At 37.1% G+C, this 24,591-nt stretch overlaps 1 protein-coding gene across 1 annotated transcript in view; it reads left to right on the top strand.

Moving 5' to 3' along the window:
• LRBA (LPS-responsive vesicle trafficking, beach and anchor containing) overlaps positions 1-24,591 on the top strand; it is a 464,550-nt gene that overhangs the window by 129,716 nt on the left and 310,243 nt on the right. The window contains exon 34 of the mRNA XM_014950036.1: positions 17,751-17,815. Within this exon, the coding sequence (XP_014805522.1) occupies positions 17,751-17,815 (65 nt within the window). The remainder of the gene's footprint in view (positions 1-17,750; positions 17,816-24,591) is intronic.

Genomic DNA, 24,591 nt, shown 5'->3' on the forward strand with positions numbered 1-24,591 from the left:
AATATTCATTTGCTGATGTGTTAAAGTAATCTGAGTATTAAATACGCGCCTGACAGCTTGGTATTACCATTTAAAAAATTAGTTTTCAGTATGCATGCTGCTTGTATCAATAATTAGTGGTTGACCTTTCCTTCTTTTTTGGTAGGGTAATCTAATCTTTTTTTAAAATCATGTTTTGCTCTGTACTGTACGTCACTTGTTTGGTTTGGGGAAGTGGAAAGGCTAAGGAATAAATGACGTGCTCTAATGCATCTATTTGTCATGTGTGTCACAATGCCACTTAATGCTAATCTAATCAAATTGAGGATATCGTGATTGCTTAGCAGTGCTGGTTGCAGAGACTGAGGTTGTTCTTTGTGAAATAGTAGAAATAAACTAATAAAGTCAAAAAGACCTCAAAGTCTTTTTAAAGTTACATAGCAGCTGTAATTTTTGGCAGAATATGAAAAATGATGTGAGAAATGAATCTAAAATTAGCTCCAGATGTATACAGATTGTTCTGGGGTGATAATTACATTTTTCACTTTGAATTTTCCTAATTCAAAGAGGTCAGCGTGGCAATCACAGATGTGATTTATTTTGTTAAGAAGTGAACTGTCTTTTGCTACATGAAAGCTTGAGAGATATGAAATTGAATTTCAAGCTGACATTTTACAGATACTGGGAGGAGATGGGGTTGAGCTTGATTGATTTTTTTCTTTTTTTTTTTTTCTTTTTTCTTTTTTTTTTTATTTGGCCCAAGATAGGGTGGGAAGTGAAGTGATACCCTTTTGCTAAAATTTTAATTAATTTTTAAGAGGAGATGGAGAGGATGAAGTGCCAAAGATCAAAAGATCAGGTCAAAAACTAGTTTTTAATCACATAAATAATGTGGCATAGTTACAAAGTAAGTATCTGCAAATTTGATTTAAAACTTCACAAATTTGTCAGCCATCATTTTATGAAATTGAAGGATTACTCTGATTAATATCTTTGGTGTTTTTTATACTAACCTCTTTCTGAATATTTCTTTTAAACATTGTACGTGTGATATAAGCACTTGGATTGTTTTTCTGAAACATCTGCAATTTTTCTGATGTTTGTTTAGATCTGTGTCTGGAATATGTTTTTTCTTTCTCAGAATTGCAAAATGGAATAATAATAATATCTCACACATAATTTTTTCATAAAATTGTGAAAATAAAGTTCTTTCCCAGGTGAAGGGATCTATAAAAAATTCAAAAAATACCATTCTGTGAAACTAATTGCGACACCTGGTTAATTCCTTCTCTTGTTTAAAGTTTGTATGTTTAGGCACGCAGAGAAGGATAATTGCTTTTGCATTTTAATTTTGTGTTTAGATGGTGATGTATTGTTTTATGTTAACAGAAGCTAAACAGAGAAACAGGTGGTTTGAGATACAGACAAAAGGCTTTTTCTAAGACAAAAACAGTTGTGTTTTTTGATAGACACGCTACATTTCGAGACGTGTCTGTGTGTGTACTCAGATTTATATAAATCTATCAAAACATAAAGAAATCCTTCATTTAATATTACTGCAAAGTGTTCCTGCTTATTTGACATTAATATCATTTTTGAAAGAATCGACGTTGCATTCAAGGCCACTTTATAAAAGCGTTGTGTTGCTCATCCTAATTCAGTCTGACACACATTCCAATAACACTACCTCCCTTCCAGGGTTTAAAACTAAATTTATGGCTGAGCATTGTGAAGTGCATCATTTAAAAATGGTTTCAACCCAAAACATCTAATAAATAAATAATGTGTATGGCTACTCAGCAGCAGACTTTCCAGACTAGAAATCATTCCATCGGATACTCAACAGTCCACTATCGGAGAGGCCTGTCAGATAAATCTTATAGTAGCTGCATTCATGTCCTGTAAATCACATGTTATTGTCTGAGCCTTCTGCCAGGTCATCTATTCTTTTCCCATTTATCAGAAATGCATACAGTACAGTGAACCTAGAAGCACCATCCAGTCTGGCCCGGCATCCTGTCGGGGTAATTAAACCAGCCAAACGAGAGAAAGTCCTGTGTCTATTAGCCCTTTTTAAATGAGTGACGTCAGAATGTTAAGGGTGCTCCTATGCTGTTGTGAGAGGAGGCTTCTGCCCGGAGAAACTGTCATCTCAGCCCTGAATAAAGCATTTTCAGCTGGGAGGACTCTCTCTGTGTGCCCAAAACACAGAGGGGCACGTGTGAATTGAGTGCACGTTTAGCCACGAAACAAACCTGCTACTGTGCCTCCTTTCATTTCTCAGATGTTTTCTGGAAATCCAGGACTAAATAAGAAAAACTGAGATCTTCCTTCCTCTCTCCTGAAGGTATTAAAACACACTTATCCATTACTCACATACACGAAGCGTTTGCCCTATTATTGTAGCTCCAAGGTGAAAAGGCACAAAAAGAGGTGAAATAGGTTCCATAATTTTCCTTCCTTCGTGCCTTTGAATTTACAGAATTTGCAGCACTTGAGAAATGCTTCTTTCGGTAGTAAATCAGCTGTATTGTCAGTGGAATATGTATAAGAGAACTAATTAGGTGGCTCTTGTCAGATCCATCTTTGACTTAAGAGCTTTTTTTTTTTTTTTTTCCCCTACTGAATCTAAATTTTCTAGAACATAAAATAAACTTCTACGAACCGATTCAAATATCGTTCGGCCCTGGTATATTTTTCTAAAATTGCTGGAAATGCCACCCAGCCTTTTTATAAAGTTTGCAGTTAAAAATTGACGAGTACCCAGCAACTCTCATGACCCTTCCACATACACCCCATCTGCTGCTTCAAGTCAAAAAGGTTCCTCGCTCTTCCTTCTTCTTCTGCCCCTTCTTGGTTCAAAGGGATTAAGGGCACATTCTTGATAAGTTGATGGCGTATATAAAACTAAGACCAATGTTTTAATACATTTAATCTCGAGGTCTTTTATCTTCCAGGAATATTAATATGATATATTGCAATATAACTACGTAGCTGTAGCTATTAGATTTATATTGGACCTTGATAAAGTACGTCTTTCACGGGAAATGGAATAGGGAAGCATAAACTCTGATACTCCAGATATTTTATTTTTTTTTTATATGCAATGATAGCATCTGCTCATGTGGCCCAATGAAATATGATTACGGTTTAGTGTGTCACGTGCTGTGCTGCTAGTTTTTGGAGTTGGTTTTTTTTGGAGAGAAAAGCATGATCCGAGGCAGTGTGTGCGCATCTTAAAAATACAGCAGAGGCTGATGAGTAGTATTATAATTAGTACTCGCCAAACCAATTATGAGGGGTTAAATGGTGAAATGCTTGTAAAAGCTTCTTCTTTCTTTAGCGTGACCCTCTTTTCATACACAACTAAATCTTTTTGCTGTCAGATTCTGTAGCTGGTAAAGTCAGTGTTCGTCTTTTGCGTGGGCAGAACCTTCGTCGCGTCGTGTCCCTTACTCTGATAAAGAATCTTAATGATTTCAGCAATATCAACGTGTGCCACCCCTACAAACAATGGGATAGTGTATTTCCCCTAAGGAAGAGCAATAGGATGGGAGTTAAGAGTTGGATTTTCCAGTAGATATTTTTTTTTGCACACACGCGCCCCTCCTCCGCCCTACTACTTCAATGGTTTCTAAAATGCAATAGGATCTTCAGGTTTTTCTGAGAAAAAAAGCTTTGTATCAATGATCCAGATTCCTTCCCTCAGGAATGGATTTCTGCAGCGTGCTCTGAAATGTGGGAAGGCTCTGAGATTTTAGTTGATGGAGAAAGAAGATGGCTGGTTTTCAGTGTGTGTTAGTTGCAGAGAGAACACATTACACTGATGCTCTGTGATCTGCACTGGTTCCTAATTTACTTTTAAGTGCAATTTGATGTGATGGATAACTGTAGTGATGACTGGGAAGTTTTAATTGAATTGGGTATAGGTTACCTAAAGAGCTCTATGGCTGTGATACCATGGCAGCTGAACTCAAGAGAGGGAACCAAAACTCTAATATCCTGGTTTTCATATGAAGAGAATAAATGCTGTTTGAATACTTTCTATGTGCCCCATGTGTTAGATTATTACATTTTAATCAAGATAATGTTTTCCCATCTAATCACTTTGTGTTTTAACAGCTGAAAATAAATTTTAAAGGGATCTAATAATCCTTTAGATCCATGATATCAAAATGAATATGTTTTGGTACAGAGGGTAGATTCTGTAGGGATTTTGTAAGCGGCCAAATGACTTTCTGTCAATTTTAAGACATGTTCTAATTTCCTCTTAAAAGCCAATTAGAAGGTAACAGGAGTTGGAAGGTTTTCTTTTTATACATTGGGAGCTTTTGCAATAGGTATTTGTTTTTACCAAAGATGAAGATAACTGTATTTGAGTAAAAAACCAAACCAAAACAACACCCCCCCCATTTCAGTAATAGACTGCTTTTTGTGATAAAATTATTAGAAACATAACTATTAAGCAAGCGAAAATGACTTAGATCTTAATAAATAAGAATAAAGGGCTTCCCAAAGTCTAAACTGTTAAATTCAGGGAAGACATTGCATGAATCATGTCTGTAGGTATTTGCTCTTTTGAAGGAAAAAAGGGCTTCCCAAAGTCCAAATTGTTAAATTCAGGGAAGACATTGCATGAATCATGTCTGTAGGTATTTGCTCTTTTGAAGAATTTGAAGATGGGAAGGGTATCTGCCAGCCTAGCTTTTAGTAGAGATGAGGTGGCTGTGGATGGAAGCGAGAGTTCTTTAGGATGGAAAATAGTTGGGAAATGTCTGTTGAGCTTCAGGATATTTTCAGTGAAGTGATTTTTACATTATAAACTATTTCCTCTTCAAAAACTCTTGTTGTGCTTTTCCTCCTGCAATGTGCATTTTCATTTACAGCGACTTAGTGTTGCAGGATGGAGACTGGTCAAAGGCAGAGAGAGGGGAAGGCAGATCCCCCAGTAGCCAGGGGCCACGCTGTCAAAGTGCTCTCCTGGGACGGAAGGTGCTTAATAAGTTTCAATTAACATTTCAGGTAATAGTTACTATAATCACTAAATAGAATAATCTGTCAAAGGAAAAAATTTCAACATATCCTCACAAAGTAGCTAGTACCCAGAAGCTTAAGGGCATCTACTAGGCGTGTGGAAGAGTCCAGTTTGAAAAGAAATTTAGCTCTCTCAACCTGTAGAAGCACCATTGTGGGTCGTCTGTGTTGTCCTCAATTGCAGTTTCCTCCTTTGGTTGTGATCTGTCCTTTCCTGTAAGGTCTTGGGGACAAAGTGTAGGGCTTCTGCCTTCTCCTGCATTGCAAAGCACTTGGTACCAACACGTGAGCTGTTTGGCCAGTGGTCAGTGGGATTAACACTGGAGAAATGGAATGAAAGGTCTGGAAGATGTGGGAGGGCACTGGCTGTGGAATCCAAAATGCTTAAATGCAGTCCTTTGGTGCTTGGATTTTAGATACTGTCTTGTCAGTGAGTTTCTTTCTAACAAAGCAGAAGGTTAAATCACCAAGACTGTTGTCTAGATCACTTGGATTTTCTGTTACACTTGATATATCTGGGTGGTTTTTTTTAATGCATAGTGTTGCTTCTTTCCTTTCCCAAGTGAGAGCTTTTCCTCCATCTCTGAGGATCTCACTTTGGGTGCTGAAAATGTGTATTGACAACTTTCATGCTCAGTGTAAGTCACTGAGCCGAGGATTGGGAATAATTCCAGATGGATTACTTGTGCTGCGGATATTTTGCTGCTTGCTTCATTGAACTATGTTATATATTCTGAGTGTTTGAAACCAGAAATCAGTTTGATAGATACCTGAAGTGCATAGTAAGACTGAAATAAATGGAAACAACCGGGAAAACTTTTCCTTTGAACTGGAGTATGTTGAAATTACATTTTAAATTAGCTGCGTATATTTTTTTTTCTTTGACTTAAGCAGCATGTAGACTTTGTCTCCCCAGAACTAGGTTATTGTAATATATTCTCTGTGAAACTCCAGGATAACATAAAATTTGTCTTCTGGAATTTCAGTCCTACTTTCATTTCCTGTTGCTTTCTAAATTGTTTGAAAGTTTGATTGCCTGTAATTGCCTGCAATATTTAACCTGTTGAATTCCATGGAGTTGCTTGGGAAGCATTCTAAGAAGTTTAAATAGTTTTTGCAAGAGTTTCTTTCAAACTCTGATAAACTCTTCGTAATAATCACTAAGGCTCACACTTCTCAGATCCTGCTTTAGTTTGCTGTGCTTAAGATAGGCTTGAACTTTGTCTTTTCTCTTAGGTGTAGTTGTTGGCTTCAGGAATAATGTGCTTTGTTTACTATTAGTATGGCCTACAGATGGGGAGTTTAAAACAACTCTGTCCATCACGGGGTAAATTTAAAAAAAAAAAAAAGTTAGAATATTGTTTCTTGCCTGAGTCTATGAAGTGGATGTATATTGACAGTTTGCTTAGTGGTAGAAATCAAAGTAGTTTATAACTGGGACTTTGCTTTTTGCCTTAAGTGTGGAAATAGGGTGAATGATTTGCCAATACAGCATGAATAATAAGTGACCTTTTCTTGACTTAATGATGCAATAAACACTTTATAGTTATATCCTGACAGGTAGTGGTCACAGCAGTTAAAATACAGGAGCTAGTACTTTGGCTTTATCTCCCTTTATATCTTGCCATAATTCTTAGTATGGAGGGTGTTTTAAAGGTTTGCTCACTCCCCAGTTTGGAGATGAAATGCACGATGTGGATGAGGAAAAACTATGTTGTGTTATGTTTAGTATGAGAAAACCAGAAGAGCATCTGGTATGTTACACTACCGTTAAATGGGGTTGATGTTTCTGTGTATGAGATACAAATAATCAGCAAAGCAATAGGAATGGTTTCCTGGCTGAAACTTGGTTCATCTAGACCTGCTTTTGACCCACAAACAGCTGTTTTCTGGAAAGTAAATTGTGAGCTTTGTGGTTTTGAACAAAAAAAAATTTAAAATATTTATATGTGAAGAAATTGGGATGGGTGCTATCTGTTAGACTCAGAAGGTGTGGCGAGAGATACAAGTGGATAGGTGTAGTAAAGCCATGATATTTTGGTGTGGACTGATGTGAAGCTTTGTTTCTTGGGACAACACGCTTGGAGAAGTCAACATGACTTGCAGACTTTGGGTATGGATGAAAGAGAGGTTAAAAACCATAAAACTGTTCTGAGAAATCATTTGCCGCAGGGGAGTGGAGGGAGATGAACCTTCCTAAGGTCATCTTACTAAAACAGAATTGTTGCCTACAGTGAAGTTCTGGGAGGAAAGTAAGTATTTATTAATCAATTACAATCTTTAGTGGTTTTCTGTTGGCTTTTCAGATATTAGAGACTCTTCTTACCAAGAACAATTCTCTTACAAAATGAAAATTACTTGAATTTGGTCAGGAATCCAGAACATGATGTTGGTAAAGAGTTTAAATGGCAAACATGTCTGCTGCAGCTAAAAATACTCGTCTTTACAACTGTGTTGCTGAGAATTTGTGTGATTAATGTATAGGTTTTTATGTTCAGGGAGGAGAGTGGATTGTCTAATGTAAATGTGAATCTTGGGGGTGTGACAGGGGAACAGGACAGCTTCATTTCCATGAACGTAGACTGCTGCAGATGTTCAAAACCAGGGGAACATAATTTAGCTACAGAAGCAAGACTTTTCTGAAGAAAAAAGGCATCCTGTTGCTTCACCAGCACACTAGGACTTAAAAAAACATCACCATTTAAGGTGAGTTTTGTGCAGTGAGAGCACACCCTGTGGCTTGGCAGTCTAGTCAAAAGGATGATACCACGCTGACTTTATAACTAGATCTTTGAACAATATTCTCATGGGTGGTAAATGCAAAACAAAGTAATATCAACTGGCACTTAATTCTGGGAGCTCCCTGCTGATGGGGCTCTGCACTGAAATGGAACTCTTCCTGACAGGAAGTCAGCCGCGAAGTGTGGAGACCTCTGAAAATAAAGTGTGCTTTAATTTGACACCCTGCTGTTTTACAGCTAGTCTGTTTAATTTGAGACTATGGAAGGAGGTGGAGTGGAAGTGGAGGGGTATGAGATTATGGAAAGTTCAGCGAGCGGCAACGCTTGTCGCTGAATTTATACTAATTACAAATAGGGGAAAGTTTTTGTTCACGTTAATAAGCTGAATAAAGTTTCTCTGTTTCCAAGCAAAACTGCTTCAGCAACTCGTGATTTGGGGAGTGGTGCTGTTTGCTCAAAGTTCTGGCAGGAGAAGCTTTGCATGGTGGTACTGTTCAGTTTATTGTTGAACCTTTAGGCTTATTTGTACTCATCAGGGCCTTTTCCCACTTGCAGAGATACGTAAAAACGTCTGTCCCATCAAAGATGTTGATGATGCACTAATCTCTCAATAAATATTTTAAGATCGCTTGTTTAAGTGAAAAACCTCATAATTCAGATTATACAGCAATCAGTGTGATATTGAGGCATTAGATCCTAGTTCCGAGTCAAATTTGACTTAGAAGAATCAGTTGGATTTCCCAGTACCCTCGGAATATTTACAAAGGTATTTATTTCTACTTCTATTTAAACCAGAAGCGGCTCTCTTTTTTGTTCTGGAAAACTTGCTTGGTGAGGGCAGGGGAGGATTTGCAGGGAAAGGAGCAGAAAATTATTATTTATCATGTTTATTATAGCAACATATAGGGACAGATGAGAATAGAGCCCTGTGTAGCAGTGGGATAATGGATACCCAGAATGTTAGTCTAAATGAAGACCACAGATGCAGGGTGAGGAAGGGAATGCAATATGCAAGTAGAGTCTTAATAAAAGAGACTCACGTTAATTTTTCCACCTTTTTTTTTTAAAAAAAATAATATTTGATTTAACTTCCTTTTGTCTAAATCTTTTCTTAAAAGATCTGCATTCAGATTGAATAAAAAAAAAATAATATTTGATTTAACTTCCTTTTGTCTAAATCCTGTCTTTTGAGAAAAGAGGTGGAATTGGCTCCCATACTTTGATTTCATTGCCTCGAAGGTACAATGGCAACAGTTCACTGTTTGCATGCATTTCTTATGAGAGTTTTCTTAAAAGATCTGCATTCAGATTGAATTACCCAAGGGAATGCTAATGGACAGGTTTGGACAATCCTGTCTTTTGAGTGAAGAGGTGGAATTGGCTCCCATACTTTGATTCTGTCTTTTGAGAAAAGAGGTGGAATTGGCTCCCATACTTTGATTTCATTGCCTCGAAGGTTACAATGACAGCAGGAATCTTGTTCACTGTTTGCATGCATTTCTTATGAGAGTTTCAATTTGAAATTAAGCTATGTTTGGGGAAAAGGGAATGTTTAGTGCCAGAATAGTATGCCCTATGTATAGAGTTGAGGTTTTTTATTAGCTGATTTTATTTAGTTAAAGCTTATCAGCCATTGAGCAGAAAGGTTGCTGCTCTTTGGTGGTGGTGAGAGGGAATGTTGCTCTGGGTGGGATCAGTCCATCACTACTAGAGCAAGTGCACAGCAGCGAGTATGCTAAGGGAATGTTTAGTGCCAGAATAGTATGCCCTATGTATAGAGTTGAGGTTTTTTATTAGCTGATTTTATTTAGTTAAAGCTTATCAGCCATTGAGCAGAAAGGTTGCTGCTCTTTGGTGGTGGTGAGAGGGAATGTTGCTCTGGGTGGGATCAGTCCATCACTACTAGAGCAAGTGCACCTCAGCGAGTATGCTGTGATTTTCCTCTGCTTACAATTGGTAGTCTACCTTGAAAGACAGTTTTTTCCATGCAGTGGTTTTACAAAAACTCAATTTAAAATCATGGTTAAACCAAAAAGCGCTGAAATCAAGAGGCCGTTGCCTTATGTTCCTGCTATTCCTTGATTTATTTTCCTTTCTTCATAAAAATGATGCTGGCACTGCAACTGCATTATTTGGATCTCTCCCCTGTGTTCATCTTAGCTTGTCCCTTTTCTTCACTTCTGTGTTTTTTGATTCATCTCCTTTGGCTTATAGTCTCTTGCTTCCTGTTGCTGCATATTCACAGAAGTGCTCGGTACTTTGATTTCTCAATTAACGTTTGAGATTTCTGTTCCTATTCTTCCTGAGGCCACTGTTTTTCATCTCGGCACTGAAAATAGCTGATGGTCAAAAGAACCTGGAGAGGAAACTGCGGTGGAAAAGGTTTGCTGCCACATGAACTCAAACCTGACCCCTGATTTCGTTCCTTAAGGAGTCATGGCAACAGCCCGCTAGCGGGGGAGAGAGAGGGAGAGGCTGCCCAGGCAAATTGCTTCCTCCATCAGGAACTGTGGACCTGAAATCAGTGACCCACTCATTTTTCCCCATTCTACACTTCGTTGCTGTACTAGAACCCAGAAGGAACTGGAGTTTAACACAGACTTACCTGTTTCATCTTAATGTCACGCTGGTCCCAGGGGCAAAGCTTTATTCGCCAAGTCATGAGTTAGATCACTATAAAAGGCATGGAATAACTGGTTTGCACACACATGTTCATACTTTTTTTGAGACTAGATGCAAAACTGAAGTTTGTGAGCTTTGATGATACACAGCTTTTATGCTGGGACAGTTATTACTGATAGCTTGTTGTGCAGGCAGTGATATTTTCATAATTTTATAAGAACTTTTGGATTAAGTGATTTGATTTTTTCATTAGTAAAATCCTTTTTTAAGAATATTTGGTGTCATCATGAATTATTATAACTGCAACCCGTGTTAAGATTTTCTGGTTGCACGTAATTGTTAAAGGTTGTATGTGCTGTAATGTTTCATGGAGTGGATCTTTCATAATCCTATGTATTTTAGGCTATATTTTGCATAGTTTGTAGAGAAGACGGCAGTTGTCACGTTGAGAGTAATCTCATGGCATAGAAGGCATTGTCTGACAAGCTGGCAGTTTTTTATTTAGTATTTTACTGAACAACCTAGTATTTAAAGATGCAAACAATTCCAGCTCTATATGTATATAATTTATTTTCAGAATCTATAAAAACGCCTTGTGACTTGAGCCCAGATTGTAAGTACTGAAATTAAACTCGAGTTACAAGGTAGTTTTAGGCATTTCCCACTGACAACATAATACCGGTTTATAGGAAGCTCTGTTTACATGGAATATCCCAAATGGTTAAACAGCAGGGGAGAATTCTGCTTTTAGTTAAAAAACTGCCCTTTCTGTAGGGCTTATTTACTACTTCTTTAATTCTTAATGTAGTGTGCTGTGGAATTGAGCATGCAAAAGTCAGCAGAGTTCTGTTTTCTGCGTCTAAGGTTATTACTTGCTGTACAATAATAAAGGCACTATTTTATTGGGTTAGTTGTAATTAACTTCAGCACTAGGCATTGATATAAATCATTCCTAATCTGTTTTCTTTACATTTTCATTCTTTCAAACTGGTTTAACATAGCTTCTTTCTGTTGTCCTTTTACATAAGGACTAGGCTTGTAATAGCTTTTTTGAATTAGGCTGTCGGAAGCTAATGTGCATGTTGATCCAAGAATTGATTAAGGACCACTAATGAATTTCATATAGCACTTTTTAAAGATTTGCAATAAATACTCTATAGCAGTGATCTGTTGTACCATTAGAATTCAATACAATGTTGTCATGCTGTGCAGCTGGAAAAATATTTTGTTGAAAGAAACTTTGATTCTGTTTCATAGTTAAAATAGTAAGCAGTCTTGTGGTTCTGAATAATAAAAAAAAAAAAATAGACTTCCAACTCTACCCAGAGTATATTTTATGGAAGTAGCTATCTTTGTATTTTAGCAGAGGAAAAATACTGAGACACTTTTGGTTCTTTGTTGTTTTTTTTTCTGCTTGGTATTGGTGTTTGATACCAACTGGGCCATGTGCCCTTTTGAGTGATTTATCGAGACACTAGTACACCGCAGTGCTTTGGTTGTTTCCAACCTGTGCTGTTAATGAACAAAGAATGGGAAGTGTTCTTTTTAGTCCGTTTTGCACCACTGAACGTGCTTGTTTCTTGAATTTCTTGGTCTTTTTCAGGCTAGATAGTCACACACACGCAATCTCAGCCCACCTTTATAGTTCATTAGTTAGTTTGATGTGAGTGTGTTTGGAATATTTACCCACAGCAACGTGCTTGGCTTTATACCTCCACTGGAGAAGCTATCTCATCTAGTTCAGTTTTACACAACTTTCTCCTAGAAGGCTCATTAAAATTTTTAATACAAAGACTTCAGTGGTGTACTGTCACTAGCTGATTTTTTGACAAAAAGCAATGTCTTTTTAATGGAATGCCAGCAGTAAATACTTTTTATTGTAACGGAGTGTGTTTGATAGTTTAAAAGTCTTACAAAAATAATTAGCTCTTTTATATAGTTCTAATGGCAGCCTTGCAAGTTTCCCCTGGAGCAGTCTCTAATGAACAGGCCTTGATTTTTCCAGTTGGACTTTTCCATTCCCCGAGGACTTGACTTCAGACCTTGGAGGGCAGCAGCTGCCATTTGTCTTGAGCCTGGAGTTGCCAAACAGCCAGAGCATGTACTAATAGGACACATTTGTACAGCCTGGGTCTGGGGGACCCCGATAGAGGCCTAATGATGAGCATCTGTTGAGAGCTTGTAGCTGGCCAGGGTTAGAGTAACTTTTATCACCCTTATTGAAATCAAAACCTCTGTATTGATTAGTGAGATGGGTCGACTTGTTACATAGGTGCCACGTTAAAGCCTTCATAGACAAGCCATTGTTTAATGTGCAATGGGATCCATTGTTTAAATTTCAATAAATTCAAGCCTATTAGATAAGCTTTTCCCCTGACAAGATGTTCTGAATTTTTGGGAGAGTAGTAAATATTTTTGCAAGCTCTCTTTTGTTCTGTATCAATATTCAGCCTTGTTATTTTATAGAGAAAGGGCCATGAATGTAATTATTGAATATATTTTTTTTCTGAACCAATTTCTGATACTTCTTCCATTACTGATTTATGGTTTTTAAATTTTGAGCACCCAAGCAGGTATGACTGTGTATGTCCTGAATAACATTGCCTTCTCCAAACGTGCTTTTGTGTTACTCTTATATTAAAGTGTGTCGCATCCTTGCAGTATTTTTTCTGTTTTGTACACTGCTTAGCATGTGCTAATTTTGATATTAAAATGCTACATAGAGTTTCTAGATAAGGTTTCCCATAATTCCATGTTGGTTTTAATTTTTTTTTCAACAGAGCTTTGTAGGTTAAAAGAATTTAAGCCTGCTTCAACCCTTTAAAAGTAATTTATGTTTGCAGATATTCTGCTTAACATGCAGTCCGACTTCTTTTTTAATTATGAAGAACCCAGCTGAGATATAATCTACTTTTCACTATATGTTCTTTATTGCTGAGTTCATTCAAGCCTGTAGTGGATGTGGTGCTGAGAGAGTGCTGACACCAAGTGCAAACACTGCTGAAAAGTTCTTGATAGTTTACTTTAGGCACTTAAAGATTAGTATATCTCTCTATGAACAAGTTTTTCATGCAGATTTGACCTTTACTCTAGGATATAATATGTCTCTTAGTCATATGTTAACACATTTTCCCACCCCGCTCCTTAGTGCTCCATTCATAGTTCTTAGTCCCAAAGTCATCCTTCTCCTTTGTTTCATAACCTACATAAATTATTAAAACTCCACCAGCTTTATGGGAAGGACGGATTAGCGAAGAATTAGCCCTTTTTTTTTTGCTTGCTTATGAATGTACATTCCAATCGTTAGATATAATTCTGAATTGTGGAATATGTTAACCTTCTTAGGGGGATATTTTTGAAGTTACTGAGAAAAATGAATTCTTAAGGAGAATGCGTGTGTATGTGGGTATGAATGAAAGTAGTAGCACGGTTTGCTACGGCTGACAATAGAGCAGTTTTCATCTATTGGAAATATTTTTAAATACTCTGTTAAGGATCCGTATTTAGTTGTTTACCCATCAGGCCAATCGATGGACTGGTCTCGCAAATGTTTTTATATAGCTTGAAGAATATATATTTTGGGTTAATTGTTTGAATTATGATTCCGGTTATTTCCTAGGAGTGTACAGGGTGAGGGGGACGTGTCCGTTTGCTGCCTGCAGGCAAACACTTCAAATGACAAACCAACAAAAATGCTAATTGACAAAATTTTCTTGGCATTTGTCTGAGTGATTAGAGCTCAGGAATGGCTCTGTTGGGTTAGGGAGAGGCTCCACCTCGCTTATTGTTGTGTCTCCAACTACAAACACAAAGAGGTGCTCAAGAAGAATGAAATAGGACAAGCGTGTGTCATAACTTTTTCCATGCTCCAGCTATTTTGGATATGACTGGCCAATAGAGTCGAAACTAGAAAATTCAAGGTCAATGTAGGCTTTCTAAAGAACTTCTCCTATCTGATGATGCTATATGATTAGAGATGTACCTTATTTTTAAGAAAGGAAATAGGAGGATCAAGTAATGTAAAAGACTTTTCCATGCACTTGAAGACTGATGGAACTACACATGCACATGTAGCTGAAATGAAATAAAATGGAACATAGAATTACTAAAGTTTGGTTTTCTTGACTAATCTCGTTGTTGGTTATGGTCCAGTGTATGTTGTGGTCTTCACCCAAAATGTATTTCCTAGACAATAGAAATGTAGGAATTTACGTGAGTTTCATTAGAGCATTTGGTCCTGTCATATTGACTGATCATTAGTTAGAATTAATTAAAAAAACCACTGTAAAGTAGATTAAAACCCCCCAACTTGACTCAAATGGGACAACAGAAGGTCATGATATAAACCTCAAGGGAGATTATATTAGTTTCCAAAGGGAGGGGTTTAAGACCAGTACTGTTTAATGTTTTCAATTAGTGATCCTTGTGCATTGACTTAGAGTGTGTTAATGAAACTTGTTGATGATATCAAATTGGGACTTTAGAGGACTGGGATATAATTTTGCCTATGATGAGGTTTGAAGCACCATTTCAGGAAAGGATATAGTACTTGCATTTTATAGGGAAGTGTTTACAGATTCCATTAAGGAAGTAGGTGTAACAATTAGGAGCTAGGAAATTTCCACACCAGACATGGTATTTGAATAAAATGTGATTTCTTATTTATCTCCTTGTAATGTGTGTTTTTCATTGCAGCTATTTGTTGTAGTGTTTAGTGCTTCGAGGGTTTTTCTCTTCCTGCTTCGCTGTTGAGTGTACAGTGACCAAAAGCATTAAAAGTAGATTATGTCTCTCGGTTACTAAACATTTATAGCTGTAGGAAATGATGGTCAATTAAGTACGGCTTAGAACAGGTATGAAATTATTGACTTTGTTGATCTTCCCTTGCAGTCCTTCCTTAGGAAAGTGCTGAAATGTGTTTTGTAGTTATTTAGTTGCATTAGTGGTTGAGTTTGAGGCTTTTAACGTGTTTTTTCCCCAATTCCTTTGGGAGATGGATAACTAAGATGTTGATACAATAATGCAATATGCATACTGAGTGTAATTGTTTGAGAGAGAACATATACTGTGGGGAAATATTGAATGGATCATGAAAGATTATGACCATTAGTCTTTTCTTTCAGCTATTAAAATTAGCTTTAGGGTGTATTCAGCTGTGATTTATGAAATTGTTTAGACTAACGCCTTCTTTGATGATGTCTGATGTGGAGAAAAATGCTGAAAAGTATCATGATAAATGCACTTGCTTTTCACTTTTGGCAACCTCCATCTTCACCAATTAAATTTTCAAGTATTGTAGTGAGCTCTCTTAAAGAGCAGAGCAACAGATGGACAATGTCATAAGTGGAAAGAAATATTTTGCTTTTCTTGAGTTTTCACACATTTTAAGCCGACAGAGAATAGTTTCAATTGTCATTATGTGAAGTTAAGGATTTAGAACTTGATAATATGTTTTTAAAAAAACCTCTATGAGGATTAGTTGCATATGTTATTTTGTTTAGAATATTAGGATCGAAAAGGTATTTTTTTAATAAGAATAAGAATAAATGCTTCTTAACTTGAAGCCATGTAACGGTGGCCACAAGAAAGCAACAGAGGAGAACTGGGGGAAGGGTGGTGGGAGAAATATTAGGAAGGTATAGATAACAGTAAGGACCAATGATGCTACTTAATGTCACTTTAAAAGAAAAACCACAACAAACCATCCCCCAAAACCCCATAAATGGAACTTAGCTGATACTTAGAATGTTTCTTATGCATATAAACTAGTTATATAAAAAGTAATTAAAAAAACATTTGTAAGTCATGATGAATATTACACCACAATTTCCATTTATTCTACTCATAATTCTGACTACTTGAAAATTGTAATACATTGTTAAAACTTAACAATTATAAAAGAATATTGGAATATGTCAAGCCTTGAGAGATCAGAGTTATAACCTCTCTTCTGCATTTGAAATCTGGAAATCTCTTTTTTTTCCGGTCTGGAATATGTCAAGCCTTGAGAGATCAGAGTTATAACCTCTCTTCAGCATTTGAAATCTGGAAATCTTTTTTTTTTTTTTTCTGGGGGGGCAGCGTGGCAGGATTTAAATTGTGAAGAAACAACGTTGTTCTACCTGCTTTTGTGTCTGTCTGATCAGACCTTCGTGTCACTGACTGAGAGGCAATTTTACTCTGTTGACACTGGGTATTAAAAACTCCCACATTCAGAAACCTGAAATTGTAGAGATATTTTCAGTTTTGCACTTTCTGCCTGTTTTGGAGCTGATGAGGTTTTTGAAAAGAACCGCAGTGATAGAAGTACTGATGAGAATAATCATTAGGATTATTATTTCATAAACAAAAACTGAAAAATCAAGGCAGCTGGTATGGAATAGTATCTGTCTGCTGCAGAATCATTCTTTTGCATTAGTTCAAAGGAGTTTTAGAGTTCAAACCAAGAGTGGTATTTGGCCTGTTCTATCCAATGCTTCTGCATTTTCCCCATAATATAAGGTTCACACTTTTACTACCCTAATTTTTAGCTCCGTCAATTTATTCCTATTGACTCCAGGATTAAACAAATCTTCTTTGTGTCTTTCTTAACCAATTCTGTTTTCTCCTCAGCTTTCAAATGGGGGAAGGAAGCCTCAGGGGACAGGTCACTTGGGTTGGTTGCTTTCTGGTGTGTCTCTTCCAGGGGCCAGGCAGAACCTGCCTATGTTTTTAAGAAGTGTAGAGATTTGCTGCAATTCAGGGTTCAGTTGGATGTAGGAGATTCTCAGTGCCCTTCCCATCATTTGGTGAAAAAGCCAGTGTTAAAGATGTGCTACAATTTTTTTTAAAATATACTGGGTGTTAATGATGCAATATTATGATCTTTATTAGATTTTTTTGAGTAGAGATGGCTGTGTGATGCTGAGGTGAGGATTATGATAGGCATATGTATATTAACTAGACTTTAAACTATAAGAGAAAATTGTGTCTAAAGAATGAGCCTTACATTAACGTGAAACCCTTTATTTCTAGCATTGTCAAGGTTCAATGAGGGCAAAAAAAGCATCAGTGAACCAGAGTAATTTCAGAATTATTGCATAACGTAGCAAAAGAGGATGATGAGGTTGCTTGTGGGATATTTTTGTATTTTCTTCTCCCCTCCATGGAATATGACTTCGAGTAAATGATAGAGTTCTGTTTCTTCATGCTGGCAATGTTTCCTTCCTCATTAGCACACAGTGCTTTATATGTTTGCTGCTGGTGGTGTAAGTTGCTAAAACTGACAAGAAAGTGCATGACTTTGTAGCTGAAAATGTTTTTTCTTAGTTTTGTTTTTATACAACTAGTTTTCTCTTGTTTTTTGTTTTTGTTTGTTTGTTTGTTTCTTCCCAGGAGTGGCAGAACTCTATACAAAAGAATGCTGGCCTTGCCTTTATTGAGCTTGTCAATGAAGGAAGGTAAGTCAGAATACTTGATAGCACCTCTACCTTAGCCTTCAAGAAGTTGTGTGCCTTGAAACAATTTTTAAAGAACTTTTCTTCTGCCTTTTTGTGTCACTTCCTTTGAGTTTTATAAGTATGATTTCACATTCTTCAATACTTTGGTTCAGTTCTGATACTGAATATGGGATTTTGCAGAATCTGAATACTCTTTAGTTTCATTCAATATTTCACTTATCGATGTGTCGTGGATTTTCTTTTTTCCTGTCCTTGTGCACTGGTTAATGTTGAAACTATAATTTGTATTCAGCTAATCTCTTGAGGAAGGGAATTGATATTTGGCGGATGTTATAGCTAGGAATTGTAAGATAAGCCTCTGTCTCAAAAATTAGATTCCAGTTTGCTCATTTATTTTCCATCTACCTCGTAAAGTAGAAAGGAAGAGAGAATCCCTTTAAGGTAAAAATAAAAGAATCTGTTAATATTACCAATTAGTTTAATATTCTATCCATAACTGTATATGTATATTTCTGGGACTTATAGAAAATGACAGAGCAGGTGATGAGGCCATGCTCTTTGACTTGCAGTGACTATTCAGAACCATCAATATTTTCTTCAGTAGGGGTCGATTATTGAGACAGACTAAGAGCAATGTTTACTTTTTCTAAAGGATTTTTTTTAAAAATGTCTTAATGAGTTAGCTAAGGAGTATTAGAAGAAAAGCCATTTATGTAAACCTAAAGTTTGTTAGTGAGTAGCTTGAGCTAGCAAGAATCCCAGTAGAAAATAAATTTTACATGATTAGGACAGCCACTGAATTAAAGACAAAATAATTTATCACATAAATTAGAACGCTACATCAATATATTTTTATCATTGTAGGAATGGAGGAAATGGCTGTTTGAGAATTTTTCCTTTCAAATGTGTAGATGTTCTCAAGATACGTAAAAATAACGACCGTTTTAATGGTTGCATTTCAGTTTATGGTGAGGGAAACACCATTCTGAGGCAGAGAAAACATTTTGCTACTAGTCTTGATCCCCAGGGCCGAGGTAAAGTAACAAGGGTGTTCAGTTACAGTGTTAAGATCTAGGCTGTAGTTGTTTCCTATTATGTGGGGCTGACCTGCCTTGACCTTACTTAAAAAGTGCCTGCTATAAATTTGGCCCTTGATTAATGTTTTATTAGCATAGATAACGCGGAGATCCCACACACATGTAAACCACAAGGTGAGGTTCATCTGTGTGAGATGATTATCACCAACAAACGAGTTGGAAGGAGCAGTTAACTAGTAGTTACTTCAGCTTGTCCAGCTCAAGCTTTCGGAGAGCCTCCTATCAGTAAACTGTTTGGAATCGACTCTTTTCTGTTCAAAACCTGCAGTGCCCATCACAGACAGATGGAATCACTCCCCCACCTCCATAAACAACATCAATAACTTACAGTCTAGCCTCAGAGCGGTTGTCTCGGGGACAAACGATCCCTTGAAGACCGAAAAGTGTGGTTTTGGTTAGCAGAAAATATCTGGGTCATTGTTACATTCATTTCATTTCGGGCTCGTAGCGGAGTTGTTTTTTTTAAGAAGTGGGAACATAAGTTTCATTATGGGGAAGAGGAAAGGGGATTAATTTCTTAAAAATGGCTCCTTTTATCTATCTCCATTTTCCTCCATTACAGTTTATAGGAGCCTTTAAAGGTATTGCTGAATTGCTCGTTGCGGTGCTTTGTGGCTTTTCAGCATTCACTAAAACAAAGCTGTTATCCCTCGTATGACATGAACTGTATTCCAGAACTACTCTTTTCTTCTCTTTATGCAGCTTGCACATTATTTTTCTTGCACATGTACTAACACTTAAACATTTCAGGCTTTGTTTTTTATTGTATTTCGTATTGGTTTATGTATTTTTGCCATAACGTTATAATCTTTAAAAGATTTCAGCTTCTGGAGTTTTTATTAAAACTTAGAAATGAATATAGTTGAATGATACTGATTTAGACTTAAACTGCATAATTGTATAATAAAAGTTGAATTTTAAAATTGTTTCTATGAGCACTCAAGAAAAGAAGACAAGAAGGTTTGTACAAAGAACAGAGCTGATTTCAGCAAGGAAGGAAGGATGTCTCTGGAGTACCATGACATGCAGAGTCTTAGAATAAATAAAATAAAATTAAAGATTGGAAGAACTGCCTAGAATGTATGGAATTACAGATTTACTAGTGTCTTCTGCCTTGGGGGAGAAAGCCTTGGTCATCCTATAACCTTTGGAAACTAGGATTTTATTCCCAATGTTTATTACTAATTTTCTGGACTAATGATACCAGAGGATATTCCAGCTTGAAGTGTGTTCTACTGTTTTTGTTTTGTTTGGTTGGTTGGTTTTTTTTAATCAGGCAAACAGGACAACAGAGAAATCTTTCTGGAAGAGAAAGAGGTCTAGAATAAGAGATCTAAATCTCTTCTTCTACTTGCTTTCAGATGTATTTTTTGCTTTTATGTGAAAGGTATGAATGTACCCCTCTCTGTCTCGCAGCAGTTGAAAGTTTTATGTTTAGGCTTGCCATGTTTTGGCTAGGATTCCCTGGGCAGAAATATGTGCAGAAAGTTTGCCTCTGGGACTCATAAGGTCTGTGGTGTGTGCGCTGCATTCGGAATGTGTCGGTCTGAATTTCATCATGTTCACAAGTAACTAATGTGTTACACGTACAGTTGCTCCCAGGCTTTCCAAACGTATCAGGTCTACTGCACACGTGTAGCAGAATCCATTTGTTTGTGCCCAGTGAAATTTTGAATTTTGAAACTGAAATCTGTAAACAGGAGACTATTGTGTGAAAGTAGAGAGCCGTAAACCTAACAAAAACTGAAATACGCAACTGAAGTCTTTTGAAGGCCATGTTACAAGTGTAGCAAAAAAAAAAACCCCACAAAATCAACCCAAAAAAACCCTCCAAAACCTCAAACCAACCCCAAAAAAGCCCCAAACAGCCCAAGCAAACAAAAAATACCCCACCCCAAACCCACTGTGTAGAAAACCAGGCATGGACAGAATATAAGTGAAAAGCTAAAGGATCAGATATTAGAAAACAACCTCTTTCTGTGCATGAAAAGAAATGACAGTTTCAGTACACTGCTACACTGAACGTTAATCTGTTTTTAATAAAAACGAGTAAGTATTGTTCACTATTATTGTGATGTCTGGGAGCACTATTAATGCTCTTTGAAACCTTGTTAAAAAGGTGCCTGTACCCACTGCTCCTCTGTGCCGAGCCATCTGGGCAGCAGAAGTAGAGATTGCAAAACATTTTCCTTAGCCTGCTGGACTTCTGTCAGTCTAGACTTGAGGCTCTGTGCTTGCCTTTCACCTTTAGGTCCTGCCTTGAGGGAAAGACTGTTTTGGAACCTCAACCTGAGAGTTCAGCAGAACCCACCAGGGTGGTGGAGTCCCCATCCCTGGTTGTGTTTAAGGGCCGTTTAGATACAGTGCTGAGGGACATGGTGTAGGGGAGGACTTTGTAGAGTAGGGGAGATGGTTGGACTCGATGATCCCAAGGGTCTCTTCCAACCTAGACCATTCTATGATTCTATGATTCTATCCTTTAGCTGTGATTTGGTTCCCTGGCATGGCTGGTCCTCTCCTTTGGAGACTTCTAGGGTGTCCAGAGAGATTCCTTTTTTTCACCCTGAAACTAATTAGGTTACTCCTTACGCAGGAGATGGTCAAGATTTATTTCTGAACTGGGAAAAAAAAAAAAAAAGCAGCTTTGTTTTATTTCCTTGCCTGTACAAGTGTTTCTTTCGTTAGACTCTTGTTTCCTCTACTTGACTAGTTAGCAACCAACTCCTTCGCTCCGGGAAGGTTAAAACCCTCTCCTGTCGCTTTGATTCATTAGCGCACTTAAGTGTGAAACATCTCTTGTGCTGGACCTTGTTTTCTGTATCAGTCAGTGCACTAACAAACGTACTTGAGACTAGGCATGACAGTTATTATCCCCTTTGGGGTGATAATGGGTTTGGCGTGGCAGGGATGGAGGGATCAGGCTCCTAAAGCGTGCCGCGGCAATTACTCTTTCCCATTTGCAATTGAAGAGACTCTTGAAGATGCTCAAGTTTAATTTTCTCAGGCATCGTTTTCTTGGTCATCCAAAGAATGAAGTGCTGTGTTCTAGACGTGTGGTTTTTATCCAGCTGTAAAATGAATATTCAGACAGCATTTCCTTTAAAAAAACTGACGCGTAAAGTTCGGTTGACAGCTCCTTAAACTAGCAGAATACATGTATCATTTCCTCTCCTTTGCCCTTTCAAATTCATAACCAAAACAAACAACCCAAAACTTAAGGATCTGCAAGTGTACTCAGGAGAAGCAGAACTGATGAAGTTTGGTTTTCTGGAGCTTTTTCTTATTGCTGGATTCTCTCTTGTCTAATGGGGAATGAAATGTGATAAAAATTATCCTGCCATAGCAGAGGATTCTCCTCCTATATTGGATTATATATTATGGCTTGCAGTGCACTTGAAAACAGCTGTGGTTTGGGTTTTTTTTAAGGATTTCTGTCTGTGTTGGATATAAAACTTGTAAAAAGTTAATATTTTTGAGAAACTCTAGCCTTCTATTTGAAAAATTTGTTGGAATTATCCAATGGATTCAAAAGTTGCTGAGGGAAGGAGGAAGACAGACAGCATACAAAGCTAATATCCTTAGGAAGTAAAAATTCCAGCAACCAAACAAAAAAGCCCCAAACCTCTCCAGAAATTGCCAGATGTAACTGGTATGATTCTCCCAATACGTAAAATCCAGTGGTATAAAATCTGGAATGCTGTAATCATCTGTATTTCTGTAGCATTTATTATTCTTTTTAGGAGGAGCTGCACAAAGAAAATGTCAACATATGTCACCTGCTGTTCCTTTTCTTAAATTGTATATATTACTTTTGACTGGTTATAGATGCAAATATTTTTTAATATTGAACTAGCTGGCAATCAAACTAGTTGGCCAATTACTTGCACGCTTTCCTGACAGAAAATAGGGGACAGATGTAGGCTGCCCCATTCAGTTGTCTTTCACTTGGAATAGTGCAGGCACCCTCAAGGAAAGAAAGAATGTGTTGCCATAGGAGCAACTGCTGTTGTGGAAAATAGAAAGATACAGCTATTAATGACAAAAATGGATGATAACTGACGGTCTTGTACTTTGTGCGTAATTGGCCAAAAAAAGTTCAGGGGGAAAGGAAAAAAAAAAAGATAAACATAATCATGTTCAAACTAGAATCGATTACTACCTGTCTGCTCCCCTTCTTGCAGCCCCCTTGCCCTGAAATGCTGATAACATAGAACCTGCCCCCTTAGTCTTGATTTGTAAGAGAAAAAGAAATATTTTCCACATTGCCTTGTTGGTGGTTTTTTTTTTTTTTATGTTTAGCAACCCATTCTAAGCGGTAGGTTTTGTAAAAGAGATATTTGGTCATTTATTTTCTGAGGTTTTATGTTACTGTTTTGGTTTCATGGCAGAAGCAGCTTTGTTAATGTGTGGATTTGATTGGTAGGCCAGACCTTAAGCAACATTTTAAATGTGCTGAAAATTAGAACTTGTAGCCTGGATGTGTTTCAGAGACAGATAAGTGGCTTGAGGTGGGGTTCTTGACACTCCATGGTATTTTGGTGTGTGTGTGTGCACTAAGGTATAGTGTGACATGCACAACCATTTTTAAAGCAATTTTTAATTTCATGGAATTTTGTTTGCTCATCTGTGCTTGGATTTAAATTGCATCATTTCTTTGTAACTGGAAACAAATGACCTTTGCTGCAACTTAATGAGTAAGCAGAAGCTTTTTGGGGAGAACTGTATCTTAATGATTAAAAATTTATGTAAGCTTTTATTATTGGAAATGCTAGTAACTTTGGAGGGTGTGTATGTGACAAAGATAGGTTTTGCTTGTGAGAATATGTCCTTACTTGCTGAGCCTATGAAAAAGCACAATTATAAAACAGTTTTGAGTGCCTGGGAATTCTTAAATGGTTTTTTTTATGTAGAATCTTTTTAGTAACAGCTGCTTCTAAAAAATAAATTAATGCGAGAGTGACAAGAGGTACTTGTACTGCACTCTGTCTGTATAATGGGTTGTACTATTGCTATCTGATTGAAAATTTTCAGGAATCCTCTGTTGTATTAGCATGCAGGGAATGTAAACACAACCTCAGATGAGTTTTTGGTAGGCTCTGATGTGTCCTTAGCAGCTATCCTAGATAGAAAAGGTTGGATGGGTACGTCCCCTCCTAGCCGTGCGTTAGGAGTGCTGTTAAATTTTATGCCAACACATGTCCAAGTCAGCTTTTTGGGTTTATATTTGAATGAAACTTGCCTTTGCTGCACAAACTTTTCTTTGCTGATGTCTGTTTTAGGAAGAATTGTCAGGGATGTATATATTGAGTCAATCTGGAGTTATAGATACCATTAGTGAAAGGCTTTATTTGTTAGTATTAGTTATTTTTAGCTTTTATTCATATCTTGGTCTTTTTATTTGCCTGGAGGTGTTCAAAACATGGGTTGACATGGTCCTCAAGAATATGATTTAGTGTGTGGGTTTGGGGTTTTTTTTATTGCTTATTTCTTATTTATCTTTTTGTCAGAGTTAGGTTGATGGTTGGACTAGATGATCTTTAAGGTCCCTTCCAATCTATGAATCTGCATGATTTTGGGGGGTGGGTGTTTTTTTCTCTCCTAGTTTAAAGGTTAAATGTGTTCAAACTCCCAGTCTTTGGGAGCTTATGGACTCGTCTGTATTCTTTGATGATCAAATAG

Source organism: Calidris pugnax, unplaced genomic scaffold (assembly GCF_001431845.1).
Source record: "Calidris pugnax isolate Ruff unplaced genomic scaffold, ASM143184v1 scaffold42, whole genome shotgun sequence".
Taxonomy (NCBI): domain Eukaryota; kingdom Metazoa; phylum Chordata; class Aves; order Charadriiformes; family Scolopacidae; genus Calidris; species Calidris pugnax.